At 47.5% G+C, this 13,338-nt stretch overlaps 4 protein-coding genes across 4 annotated transcripts; 2 read left to right on the forward strand and 2 right to left on the reverse strand.

The window, feature by feature from the left end:
* Positions 1-243: 243 nt before the first annotated feature.
* Positions 244-2,827, forward strand: mirD (putative MFS siderophore iron transporter). Its single transcript, XM_032080810.1, has 4 exons — positions 244-874; positions 925-1,195; positions 1,248-1,590; positions 1,639-2,827. The coding sequence occupies exons 1-4, from the start codon at positions 630-632 to the stop codon at positions 2,565-2,567; spliced, it is 1,788 nt and encodes a 595-aa protein (XP_031946013.1). The 5' UTR covers positions 244-629; the 3' UTR covers positions 2,568-2,827.
* A 3,727-nt stretch (positions 2,828-6,554) lies between these two features.
* BDV37DRAFT_295279 (putative protein kinase) lies at positions 6,555-7,953 on the reverse strand (the record flags this gene model as incomplete). Its single annotated transcript, XM_032089829.1, has 4 exons — positions 6,555-6,911; positions 6,966-7,270; positions 7,322-7,653; positions 7,706-7,953. 4 exons carry the CDS (start codon positions 7,951-7,953, stop codon positions 6,555-6,557), a joined length of 1,242 nt encoding a protein of 413 aa, XP_031946014.1.
* Positions 7,954-10,331: 2,378 nt separating this feature from the next.
* On the forward strand, positions 10,332-10,971 carry BDV37DRAFT_278704 (uncharacterized protein; the record flags this gene model as incomplete). Its single annotated transcript, XM_032086134.1, has 2 exons — positions 10,332-10,546; positions 10,611-10,971. 2 exons carry the CDS (start codon positions 10,332-10,334, stop codon positions 10,969-10,971), a joined length of 576 nt encoding a protein of 191 aa, XP_031946015.1.
* Positions 10,972-11,760: 789 nt separating this feature from the next.
* BDV37DRAFT_295282 (metal-dependent hydrolase family protein) lies at positions 11,761-13,270 on the reverse strand. Its single transcript, XM_032089830.1, has one exon. It carries the CDS (start codon positions 13,110-13,112, stop codon positions 11,853-11,855), a length of 1,260 nt encoding a protein of 419 aa, XP_031946016.1. The 5' UTR covers positions 13,113-13,270; the 3' UTR covers positions 11,761-11,852.
* Between the last annotated feature and the right edge of the window lie 68 nt (positions 13,271-13,338).

Here is a 13,338-nt window from a genome sequence, read left to right on the forward strand (position 1 = left end):
GTTCAACGACGCCGTTCGGATCCACTGACTGCATCGAGAACAAACTGGAAACAAAAAAAGAAAAATGAACTAATTCGTTGGTGAGTGATACGTACTCCGTAAGCCCGGCTGTATGCTAACTTACCAGTATTGTGATCTAGGTACGAGTACAATACGGGTCCCCACACGGCGTATCGTACGTATGGAAAGTTGATACAAGTTGTGGAATACCCTAATGTATGTCTATTGACCAACAAATTACAGATTTGTATCGGCGAAATTGAGCAAGGCAATGGAGTCACTAGCTGTCTACGGAAAGTTTCGGTATTGGAAATATTTGGTCCAGCCGCCCTAGTAGCTAGAAAAAAGCTGTGCCTACCTTTCCCCCCCTCGCGTGCAAGGATATTGGCCAGTGGTTACGAATCTTTCCCACGCGGTCGTTGCCACAACCAATAGCTCCATCAAGGTGGATAAGGCATGGTCCGATCGTTCTCCGGTGTGGTCTGTTAGGCTTGCCTTAGTCGCGAAGCGATCCAACTTGAAAAAAGGCGCCCAGGAAGCTTGTCCCACGAAGATCTCCCAACTTCTATCTCACCTCGCAGAAATCTCTTTCGATCAGAGTGTAGTAGAGTGCATTCTCTACTCTCAACATGTTATCTTCGTGGCAGAAGAAGTTCTTCGAGAAATCGGATGGCCCAACCGAGGCTAACCCGAGCCCTCCGGAATACGGGACCGGTGAAGATACTCATCCAGGCTCAAAACGCCCGGAGGATGTGGTCTATGATGATGTTTCAAGGGACGACGTGCCCGATGATACAGCTCAGGATGGTGTAGCACAAGCTGAAGCCATCACATTAACATGGAACAAATGGTCCCTGGGATCGGCCTATGCTCTGTGAGTTTAAACCCAATACCTTTGAGAAGACAACAGCTGATACAGAATAGCATGTGGCTCCTGTACTTTGTGAATGCTTTTCAATCTTCAATCACTGGGAATCTATCGGCCTACATCACTAGTGGATTCGAATCACACTCCCTGATCCCGACCATTGGTGTCGTGTCCAGCGTCATGTCAGCCGCAACTTATATGCCACTGGCGAAGATTCTGAACCTGTGGGACCGCTCCATTGGATTCCTCATCATGGTCCTATTCTCAATCCTTGGCTTGGTATTGTCTGCAACCTGCTCAAACATTGCAACGTACTGTGCAGCCCAGGTAGGTCGATTTCTGATTATCCGTATGCGGCAATTGACTTACCCGTTCAAAGGTGTTTTATAGTATCGGGTTTGCCGGGTTGATTTTCAGTATCGATGTTATCACAGCTGATACTTCATCGCTGCGCCATCGAGGCCTTGCTTATGCATTTACTTCTTCTCCTTATATTATCACGGCCTATGCAGGCTCGGCTGCTTCTGAACACTTCTACGAGTCAAACTGGCGATGGGCATATGGCTGTTTTGCCATTGTTCTGCCCGTTGTTGCCTTCCCAATGTTCTGTCTACTTCGGTACAACCGTCACCTGGCGAAGAAGAATGGCCTCTTGAAGCCGAGGGAGAAGAGCGGCAGGACGCTGATGCAGAGCTTCGTCCACTACGTCATCGAGTTTGATCGTAAGTTCTCATGCTCCTACCATGAAAGCTTTCAACTAATGAATTCAGTTCTGGGAACCTTCCTTCTCGCAGCCGGTCTCGTTCTTTTCCTCCTCCCCTTTACTATCGCTGGCTCCGCGGAAGATGACTGGGCATCTGCTCACATCATCGTTATGCTCGTTGTCGGTTTCGTCGTCCTAATTGCTTTCGGTCTTTCCGAGCGCTACCTCGCCCCGGTGCCCTTCCTTCCATACCAAATTCTTCTCTCCAGAACAGTTTTGGGTGCATGCCTTATCGATGTGACCTACCAAGTTGCATACTACTGCTGGTTCGACTACTTCACATCATACCTACAGGTCGTATATGGCACTAGCATTGCAACTGCTGGATACATTAGCAGCATCTTCGACGTGGTTTCCGGAGTTTGGCTTTTTGTTGTTGGTTTCTTAATCATGAAAACTGGTCGTTTCCGCTGGCTAGTCCAGTTTGCCGTGCCACTTTATCTTCTTGGAGTGGGCCTGATGATTTATTTCCGCAACCCAAGCTGGTCAGTGGGCTACACCATCATGTGTCAGGTCTTCCTTGCATTTGCCGGCGGTACGATGATTATCTGTCAACAGGTTGCTGTGCAGGCTGCTGCTGACCACAACCACGTCTCCTCGGCTCTTGCTTTCCTCAACTGTTTCGGCAACATCGGTGGTGCGATCGGCGGCAGTATCTCTGGTGCTATCTGGACGCACACTCTGCCTGATGCACTGAAGCGTCTTCTGCCCGACTCCGTCAAGAGCGACTGGGAATCGATTTACGATGATCTTGACGTTCAGCTGAGCTACCCAAGAGGCTCAGCCGAACGACAGGCCATTTCCCTTGCTTATGCTAGCTCACAGAAGAACATGTTGATCGCTGGAACGGCTATCATGGCCCTGTCGCTTATCTGGATGTTTGTCATGAGAGACATCAAGCTTACGAAGCAGCAATCCAAGGGTATTCTGTTCTAAACCATGCGTTGTGCCTGCCGACATCAACAACAAAGCGCTATATTTCACGCAAAATATACAAGTTTGATGTGTATCATTTGTACCGTGGCTACGGGCTACGGACTATTGAACGATGCAGGTCTCTCGGAGGTTGGAGAGACACTTCTTTTTTGAAATTTTTGGATTATTTGTCTAGGTGATACCAGTCTATATAACGGGCGATGCGGTGGTGATTCCCAACAGGGGTGAAGGGAATGAAGATATCCAAGGAGTACCGCTACCTAGTGATAGACATAACTTAATGTAATACTACGCGACGCCATTCATGGCTTTGACCTTGTTTCCTTCCTCCTCACCCTTCCACCATGTAGGATTGGATGTAAATATCTAGCAATTACCATCGCAACTCCGACGTATGCAGTATATAGAATCCTGATAGACTTTGCTGATGATATACACCATGGTGGCTTCGAGAATACTAAAAATTCTGCTTCTTACCACACCCAATTATAGAGCACATTCTCATATGCAGTTGGAGCTGCAGCCACATCCATGCCTGCATATTTGCGATGTACTCCAAGAGCCGATTTCTTGCCAAGTCCCCATTTCTGATCGGTAAGACGATGGGGCACAGGCTTGATTGCCGTCGACATCGGTAATTGTTGGAAGGAGTGCATATGGCCCACTGTGATGGATTACGAGGCCCAAGCTGGCGTATATTCGCAATCAGGATAATTATTGGAGGACCTCCAATCTCCTACAGCTGCTTCGCTTACTGGCCCACCCCAACTTGCGGCAAAAGCGATGTATGATGAAAGTTTTTCTACATGAACATTGTGATATCAACCTGGAAAGCAACCAGGTAAATCATTACTGCAAGCGGTATGCGCTGTCAAAGAGACAAGCAAAACCAAGAGATAGTGGAACTGCGCTGCCGAGATACCTAGTGTGGTGTTCGCGACTCTTAGCGCTACATGGAAATTACAGACCGAGCAATTATCCCATCCAAGACTTTTTAGTGACCCTTGGAAAAGCTTCGGCTGTTGTGGAGAGTCCGAGACAGAACATATTGCGGCATCCATGCCCAAGCCGCCTAAACGGACAATGAGGCCAACTAGCGTGCGATTGATAAACATCCGACTTCCACCAGGTAGATTAATTCATTCGGCTCAATCTTCCTCGTGCGGTATGGTGCCAGTCCGAAGCGAATGCTATTAGCCCTATCAGATGATCAGATAACTTCCACTGTTACAGCCGTGTTTGCTGTACGGCACGGTATGGAAACGGACCCACCGTGCGGTACTTTACGACCGGACCGTTTCGTATTTCGCCGTTGGCGGGCCCTCTTTTTGCAAAAATACTAGTGGAACCACAATACTAGTCGCGTGGTATTAATCTAGATTTGGCAATGAGACAAGGATACAGATGTCTCATGTGCCCTGCAAATATTGCGCCCTACACGATATTATGTACGTAATGGGGAAAGAAGCTCTTCGGAGTTTTAATATAACCATAACGTTATGAATTGGCGTAGTGGGCTTGGCTCGCCGTCTGGCCTCACCCGGATCACGATTCTACCGTTTTTTCATCTTATCAATCAGTTACTAGAGAATGAAACCCCGACGGTTCCCCATCCTCGCATCCGCTGCATGACGCAGTGGGTCTTCTTCACATGGAGTGTTGAGGACTGTGGCGGCCTGGCTGGCAGTGTTTCAATGTCTCTTCCGTTGCCGATACTTGGCTCCCTCTACGCAGAATAATGCTGGTGTGAATGACAGGCTATGGACATAGGGCCACAGCTCGAGTAAAACCGCGGTCCCTTCTGTCAGCTCGTCTAGGTACACTGCAGCAGCTATAGCTTCTGAACACCGTCGCTTTTACGAGGCGTGGAAAGGAATGTTGCATATAAAAGCGATGTTTAGGTTACTACTTACCCATGGCCTTGCCACCTTAACACTACTATGCCAGCGGCTCTTAATGAAGCCTTCAGTCATTTGAATATTTTAAATCTAATCTAGTGCAAGTCATATTATAACAGTAGTGTGGAAAAGAGATAGATCGGACAGAGCGATATGATTTCTAAATTGTGGTCTTATTACCTTATTACTCTCTTGTACAGTCGGAGATAGTTTCATTTATTCAGCTTCCTACTCCTTTCTAGACTAGGGTATGCATTGAAATAAATTAGAGGTCTTTACAGCTCACTTCACCGTTAATAGTCATATTGTAGTCCTTACGTGAGGCTCAAGTTTATTGATTCTTACCAGTAGATATGGAATCTCTTTGGTACACTCATATACCTGATATTCAACCTGTTCAACATATTCTTGTGATGCCTTCAGGCGCTTCTTCAAGTTTTCGAGCTTGTTAGTTTGACTTGAGCTATAAAAATATATCTTTGGTCGCTTTCTAGACCACGTTGCTCTATTTTTGTAGTCGTTTCTAAGTTGAGAGGCTTTGTTAAACTTCTGTTTTGATGTCAGTCTGCTTGTTAGTTGCGATATTCTTTACATCGGTTATTGTACCTGGACTTATATCAAGGTGATTGTCACCTATAATTTAGCTTATGTGTTCTGCAGTCCCTGACGGTTGGAACCTTTCGTTATCATCGAAAACAGTACCTTTCCTTTACTTTGATGAGGGACTTGTAGATACAATCTCCACTAGTGCGTAATGCATCACCAATGTGCCGTATAAGAAACATTCTTTTAGGAGACTTTGAAAGACTCGTTTATACAGCCAATGAGACTTTGGCTGGTGACTCAGGGCAGCAAACCCCCGCAGGAAGCTCAAAAGTGCAACACTAATGATGGTATCGTTTTCTTGTCCACTAGGAGCATAGCTCTTCAAGTTCCACCTTGATTCAAAGCCTAGATGCGGACATACAGAATCCGTGATGTTCAAATACCTATGGCTAAGCGTTGTTAACTTTCAATGCCGATATCATGTTTCGGCTATTCGATGAGATACTTTCGTGAGTTAGAGGAATAAATAAAGTTAAGTCAGTATGTAGTTGTAGAATGTGGATAGTGATACCGTTTGGTGGGAGAATATCGATGGCTATATAAGGAACAAAAGGCCGATGTGCATCTTTTGACACATCTTGGACTTGGATGAATCAGATGGCAAGAGAGGAGAAGAGAAAGAAATAGAAGGAGGAAAAGAGGACGGAGAGAAAAGGAGGATGGCATAGGGTGAAGGAATCGATACAGCTTCACCACTCGCATACTTTGGTCCAGGGAATAAAGGCATTTTCTACGCAATCATTATCGCCATGCCGTGTCCATGGTGGCTAAGGATTCATTGACTCTAACCATGTCCAAGGGAAATGTTTGGTAGAAACCCGATACTATGTCTTGTGCATTGTGATTATATTTGGGGGCACCGTTGAACCGGAAGCAATTGGATTGGACAGTATGCTGTTAGATCTGCTGACGAACCGATGGAATTCAGCTATGACGAGTGGCTTGTTTCAAAAGGCAAAGTCACCCTGAATAATTCGATGGATGACGAGCAAAACACGCTACATCGCCGTGATATACCAAATTGGCAGACATGCGGCGATCTTTTCGCCGGACGCATCAAGGTGAAATATCCGCAGCGCCTTAGAGGAGTTTGCGAGGGCCATAGTCGGGCAGATACTGGATATGCGAATGTATAGAGAGGTACAGCATTCGAGCCAGGACCAATTCTGTCCTAGATGGAGGTCCTTTGCGACACTTTTCGGTCGATATCTAAATCAATCATTTCACAATGAAGGCACACGGTGAAAGCTGCGTGCCTTTTGCCTGGCAATTTACGGCCAGAGAGTCTTAGAATGTAGTGGATGCATTCCTTGTATCGTGGATAAAAGGATCTAGCGTAGTACATCACTGATGGTACAGACACTTCTAGTGCTAAGTTGGCTACCTGGCTTGTAGATATACCCGGCTCTGCCATCCCTCTACACTGCGCAGACTTGTCTTCCTGCATGAATATCTTTGAAGTTTGAAACAGACCAAGAAGTAATTATAGGCCGATTTGCTTCAAAATCCACTCATCCTCCGCAAGCTCTTTTGCAGGGCTACGCTTCTCCGGCTCCCACTGCAACATCCTTCGCATCATACGTAAAAAGCTCTCCTTATCCTCGCCTTCAAGGGTTGTTTCCCTCTGCTCGAGCGGAGTGAGATTTTGCAACAAAGTTGGCTCATGAAATTCGCCCGTGTCGGAGAAGAACTTGTGGCTTTGCTTGCCCTGGGTAAGAAGGCCGGGTGGGGGAGGGCCAAGGAGATTTATCATCTCTGCCAGATGCGCCCTACTCCGGTATTTTTGGAATTCAGGGTCATGGCCTGTGAATAATGAACCCCCTTCGAAGATGTTCCAGATCTACGACGAGGTTAAACGTGCCTTTCAATTTTATTAGCCTACTTGGGAACTTACCATGCACCCTACATTCCATATATCGATACTGTATGACCATGGAATTTCCAAGATTACCTCTGGCGCTCTGTAGATATCAGGCTGGACATCTTCTAGATGTTCTACACCACCCAACATAGCCGAGCCAAAATCACATAGAACGGGGGCGCCTAGTTTCCCAGGGATCATTTGGAGGTCCCTGGATAAATAGATTGCTCTCCCATCTAACTCTTTCCTTGGAGAAGGATTATGGAGTTCGTCCTGTTCAAACTTGATGAAGACTGAATCGTCAGCGAGTTCAAACATGATGTTATTCGCCTTGATATCTAATCTAAGTTAACAACCAGCAAGAGCGGAGGGATCGAGTTGTTATATACCAGTATGTATAATCTGGCACTCTGTATGTAGGTAGTCTAGCGCTAGGAACACCCGTCGAAGTGTAAAAGCTAGGACCGGTTTAGGCAGTCTCTGGACGGGGTTACGGTGGAGGAACTCCCATACACTCTCAAATAATGGGGGATGAACGAGACACTGATGTTTATCTTCAGGCCCGTCAATGTGGAAAGAATCGAGCAGAGACCGAATGGCGTTGCGACCTGGATGTTTTGAAGGCCTGTCAATCCGCTGATACATTTTGAGCTCACCGTCCAGCTGGTGTCCCATGGAAGCAGCCTTGATAAATATTTTGAGGGTTACATAAGAGCAGGAACTGTTATTACCCTGCGTAAGCAGGTGGATGAGGAGCACTAGAGGGGCCTTACTTCATATCCCGCGCAAGCCATACGGTCGAGGTCGCACCATATCTCAATTTGCCTACGACTTGATATCGATCCTTGATTACTTCACCGATTCGAGTAGGATAGTAGCGCAAGGCAGCATAATCGGGTAGCGTTTCCTCTTCCAGGGCCTGAGTTGGAGAGATACGGCCGAAGTTTGGATTAGCGAAGTTGAGTGGCTTCCATGCCCGCCCTAGGAATCGGGGTAAAGACCGCGGAAGCCAAGATAACATTACGAAGAGCAGGTTAAGACTAAAGGAGGAGCTAAAGAGGATGCAGAAAATGTGCGTAAGGGCTTTTCACCAGTAATCAGTGTAGGTTAACCTATTACACGTAGAGAAAGGAGCAACTGGTTAGGGGAATGGAGTGGCTTGAACGAGTAAAGTCAGGGGGCTGGAACGTGGGCTATTTCACTGCCTGAGGCATGCATAGTTATGCGAATGGTACCGGGACCATAAAGCTGGGCAACAAACGCGAGTATTCAACGTCTTCTTTGCAGGGGGTTTAGAGAGGGCGAGCAACCACAGCCTGTTTCCATAGTAGGTGCTCCTCGCGACTGTCCTTTTTGTGACTCAGTTTTGCCGCCACGGGGAATACGCAGAGCAACTGAAAATGGTGAAATAGGTAGGGAGGCTACCTGACTGAAAAATGAAGCAATGCAATCAACGTGGCATTGGATTGCGTATTCCTTGCGTGGCTTAGGTACGGCTCAGGAGTGAACAAATCCTATTTCCCATGTTTTAGGCTGATATGTGGTAGCATGCCTTGCTCTGGGCAACAAAATATTCCTAAATGGTCCGGTTTACGAGGCTGAAGTCTAACTATATTGCATGAATCAATAAAAGCCGTGAAACTGAGACAAAGACGAACGTAAATTCGCCATAGGATGCCAGCCTCGCGTATATTCACCCCTCCTGTCCATGTCTCATTATAGTGTATCAGGCTGAACGCTGATTCCGTCTACCAGTGAGAATGCCTCCTTTCATCATTTCGCCGACAGTTTAAGATTCAGGAAAGTGGCAATGAATCAAATCAAAGACATAAAGAGGCAAGTTGTTGAGTATGAAATGTACTCGAGGAGGATAAGATTAAGGACGTCGTTCTATTAACACTGACATTATTCCCACTGGAGTTTATTGTAACAGCATATCGATATATCTACTAGGCCCATCCAAATGAAAGGCGTAAACACTGTCCTACCAGTACCAATCAGTCTTGAACCACTCTAATATATCATCTTAGCTAACATCGTAAAGGAACGGTGCGTTTGTACAAAGAAGTTCGATGAGTTCTAGAACTCGGGTAGAATTAAAACCAGTACGCGAATACCCGAGACACAACTTTGCCAGTCGCTGTCAGCGTTGATCTGGTCTACATCACGTTTGGCCCAGTCTTTGTCAACCATTCCAGTGAGCATCCCGAGACATGTACACATCGTCATCTAAAGGAATCATAGAACACCAGGTACAAGACTGGTAACGAGATGGTCTCGGAGGTGATGTTTCATGTCCCACACGAGAAAATATCCACTGGAGCGTCATTGCTGCAAGTGCAGCTGCAGATCCTGGGGTCTTCAGATACGAATTGGTGGCTGTGCCGTAGTGCTGTACGTTCCCGTCGCTGGTCCTGACGCCACCATGCGTTTCTAGTGCACCTGGTAGGTATGCATACCCTGTTAGGATATCACAGATGTTCTAGAATTCTACCAACAGAGCTTGTGGTCGGGAACGCGCAGCTTTCTCACTTCCCAATTACATATCCTGCTTTGGAAGGTAACCAAACCTGCCATACCTTGTGCAGGCAGTAGTGTGGTGTATAGCAACGTTCTAACCCAAGTTTCAACCAAGTTGAGATGAAATCACAATGGTGGCTCCGTACAGAAGTTCCCCATTTGAGTCTATACGAAGCTCCATTCGGAGGGTTTAGTAGCTAGCCCTAAGCGGTGGATAAAGTATGAAGTCTGCAAGAAAATATAGCTACGGATCTATGAAAATCAATCTGTAGCCTCAGGCAAAGCGCATAACGTTAAGTTTGTGACCCCTCTCGTTTACGCTTAACGTCGTCTTTCAAGCCCGTGGACTTCATAGCACATTTCCCGCCCTTCCACTCGACTGATATCGAGCTTGTTAGAGCGATGTTGCAACGAACGCCTGGGTCGAGCCTAGATTTCTCTAATCAATATTAAATCCAATAAGTTGTCTATGCAGGTTTGGTCAGCAGTTCCAGAGGAATCCGTCCGTTCGTTACATTGTCTTAAACACTTCACATGTGCGCCTTCTAGAAGGGTGAAGTCCAGCACGTCACCTATCATACTCTTAATTCGTGGTTCTGTTTCATTGCCTCACGTTTCATGTTCCATCGCTCCTTTTCAGCTCTGATTACTCTACCATTAGCAGAATCTGATGGCAATTATGACGATGATGCCTATGTCTCCGAATGCTTAACGAGCTACCTCCTAACTTGATGGACAGCAAGTCCGACGAAAAATGACCTATTTATTGCCCATCTCCTCTGCACCAAATGAGAAACTGTCGACAATTCCATGAACTGAAAGATCATCTCTATTTCCTACTATTGTGCTTTGATCCGTTTAACTGCAACACTGACAGCGATGTTAACTCCCTCAACCACACATCCAGAATCACCATTCGCGGAGCCATCATATCCTGTATTCGTTTATGAACGGATTCCAGGGGCTTGGAGCTTTCTCGGAGTTATGCCTCATTATCCGACTGACACGGTGTCACCGATTCGGGAGGAGGTTGACGATGGCACTGGTGTCTGCCCCCCAGGCTATACCCTTGTCGCCATGCAGCCGTGTTTCGTGTACGCCCTAAGCTTCATTCCACCAGGTCTACCAGAAATCAAACCAACTGACTTTTATATTTAGTGGCTATATAGTCCCCGATGAGTCCAGCGAAGCAATACAGTGCGGTGACTGCCCAGGAGCGAATCCAGCAACTGCGACGATCACTCGCTCGCCTCCTGTACCGGTGGAAACCACGTCGCCAGTCACTTCACTTGAACTATCCACATTCGACTACTCCAGAGGGTACAGAGCAGCTCGTGATGCGACTTATGCTCTCCTTCTTTTGATCATGGTTGTCCTCTTGAGCCTGGTGGCGCGGTCTTACATGCGCCGAAGCAAGAAGGGTTCCCGGGAAAACGCGAAGATATCACTTCCTGTGGCGGACTTGCCACAGAAGTCACCTTCAGGACCTCTGGCTATCGAGAAAGCCTGGAATGTTTGATGCCGGGGCATACGGCCAGCTGACCAATGTCATCCACACGGAATGGTGAGCTTTAGATAGACATGCAGTCCATGGAATCATCCTTCGGTTCGCCACATCCAAGGACAAAGGCTGTCCTATTCTGGGTCAGTAGGATGAACCAAGGGAAACTACACGACTGTCACACTTTCGGGTTTTATATTGTGGCTAGAACCTTTGTTTGCTTTTGACTGATCTTTTTTGCTGTTAGTCTTTGTATCTTCGGTTTGTGTCCGTACTTGTTTGTTTAGATTGTTTTTGTCATTCAAAGTCTTGTTAGTTCACGATTGGTCACCCTGAGTCTCGTAGGATCGTATAGATATCAGAGCTCCAGAAGTAGTACAGTACTGTTGAGTAGAAGCTTCAGATGACTGTACCTTTACTCACGGCGGACTATGTCATAGGGATACTCTCGGCCTAGGCAATCGGGGACTCAGTAGTAGAGATACTGACCCATTTGCATATATTTGCAACATGTGCAACGTGTAGGTATGTCTAGTTGCAATAAATAGGACGTACTTAGTTTTGACAAACTAGAAACAACGGTTGTACGTACATGCCTGTGGCTGAGATGCCGCGCTCATGTCCCTCCACTTTTCCTTTGCCTCTCTTATATTCCGGTACATGGTAGGTCACAAAATTTGAGTATGTATGGTCGTAATGACACTTTAGCAAGTTTATGGCCATTGCATTTTTGTAATCTATTGCGTGCTGGAATGGCCAATAAATGTTTTTGAACATTACAGTTGCCTCAGGAGACAAATCGAAGATGCACAATCCAACCTGAGTTGGTCTTATATATTTACAAATATGCATGGACATGCTAGTAACCCAAACCGTTATAACCTCTTCAGATGCTCGTTTCACGACTTAATCAGCATGCCAGCACGCCAGACGTGGGTGACATTCCTTGAGTTAGACAGAACCGCGACATTCTCGAGCGGGCTCTCCCTGACTGCAATGATGTCTGCATCAAATCCCTCCCTTAGTTGACCGCTCAATGGCGCTTGATACCCTAAAGTAAGGGGCCCGTTGGCCGTGGCAGCTTGGATGGCCGCCAGCGGAGTCAAACCGGCTTCTACCGCATACCTCACTTCATGGCCATTGCGACCGTAGCCTATCATCGGGTTATCCGAGCTGATGAACTGATCGGTGCCAAGGGCTATCGTGACACCTCTTGAAACAGCCAGTTGGTACGCCTTCTTGTGTGCATCAGCTACTTCGAGCAACTTCTGATAGGACGACGGTGTGAAAAGGTCTTTCATTGCCAGACCACTCTCAATGACACTGCGGGTGGCGACTAGAATTGCCCCCTTCTCCTTCATCAGCTCAACGGCCTCTTCATCCAAGAAGCTGCCATGCTCAATCGTGCGACATCCAGCGCGCAGTGCATTCATGATACCCGCTTTACCATGGCAGTGAGCAGCGACGACCCGACGTGCCCGCGCTGCTTCGTCGACAATAGCCTTCAATTCCTCGAAAGAGAATTCCTGGTGCTGTGGGTCGTCGATGGCACTCACAACACCTCCACTAGCACAGACCTTTATGACCTTGGCACCCCGGCGCAACTGCTTTCGCACTGCGAGCAGACATTCAGGTACGCCGTCAGCAATTGTCAGAGGTAGGCCGTGGCCGCACAGGTCAAGCAGCGAGTCCCTATGGACGCCGTGGACATCACCGTGTCCTGCAGTCATGCTTATGGCAGAGTGACTGGAGTAGATACTAGGTCCTGGGATTCGTCCCTCCTCTACGACCTTTGCGAGGTCACACCCGTAGCCCCCAACCTCACGCACTGAGGTGAATCCGGCCATAACAGTGGCGTGTAGATCTGGGACACTCCGTGCACCCGCCAGAGCCTGGGGCGTGTCGACGATCGCATTCATTGTGGCTGCTGTAGAACCCAGGAAGTGAATGTGACAATCCCACATCCCCGGCATTACGACGGGAACATGAGTGGTTGTGGCCCCTTGAAACTCAGCCGGGACCCCTGATTGGGGTCCTGCGTAGCGTATGGTCTTCGATTGCCATACCACGGCGCCGTGGGGGATTGGTTCCCCCTTCCCTGGTATGAGTAGGTCGGCATCAGCCCGGTATAATCTGTCGTCTGTGAGTATCCGATGCATGCTTCCGGTGGCAATGGAACTCAGGAGTCAGCAAGATGATCGGATGATGGCCTGAGTTCCTCCTGCTCGGGCGTTTTTGTGGACGGACCCGAAGGATTCATTAAATATTTGCCATATTGCTCCACACTTTCAGGATTGTGGCCTGCAGGGGAATGAACATTAATCATTTTCATTTACGATATGGTTCCATACAGAGTGGGAGTGGAGCGTTGTTGCGTGCAGCCAA

The sequence above is a fragment of the Aspergillus pseudonomiae genome, assembly GCF_009193645.1.
Source record: "Aspergillus pseudonomiae strain CBS 119388 unplaced genomic scaffold BDV37scaffold_5, whole genome shotgun sequence".
In the NCBI taxonomy this organism is placed as follows: Eukaryota; Fungi; Ascomycota; class Eurotiomycetes; order Eurotiales; family Aspergillaceae; genus Aspergillus; species Aspergillus pseudonomiae.

Coding starts and splice junctions, on each gene's coding strand:
- BDV37DRAFT_295282 (XM_032089830.1), bottom strand. CDS start 13,112: ATGCATCGGATACTCACAGACGACAGATTATACCGGGCTGATGCCGAC.
- mirD (XM_032080810.1), top strand. CDS start 630: ATGTTATCTTCGTGGCAGAAGAAGTTCTTCGAGAAATCGGATGGCCCA. Junction 875..924: donor CTGGGATCGGCCTATGCTCT/GTGAGTTTAAAC, acceptor GATACAGAATAG/CATGTGGCTCCTGTACTTTG. Junction 1,591..1,638: donor CTACGTCATCGAGTTTGATC/GTAAGTTCTCAT, acceptor TAATGAATTCAG/TTCTGGGAACCTTCCTTCTC.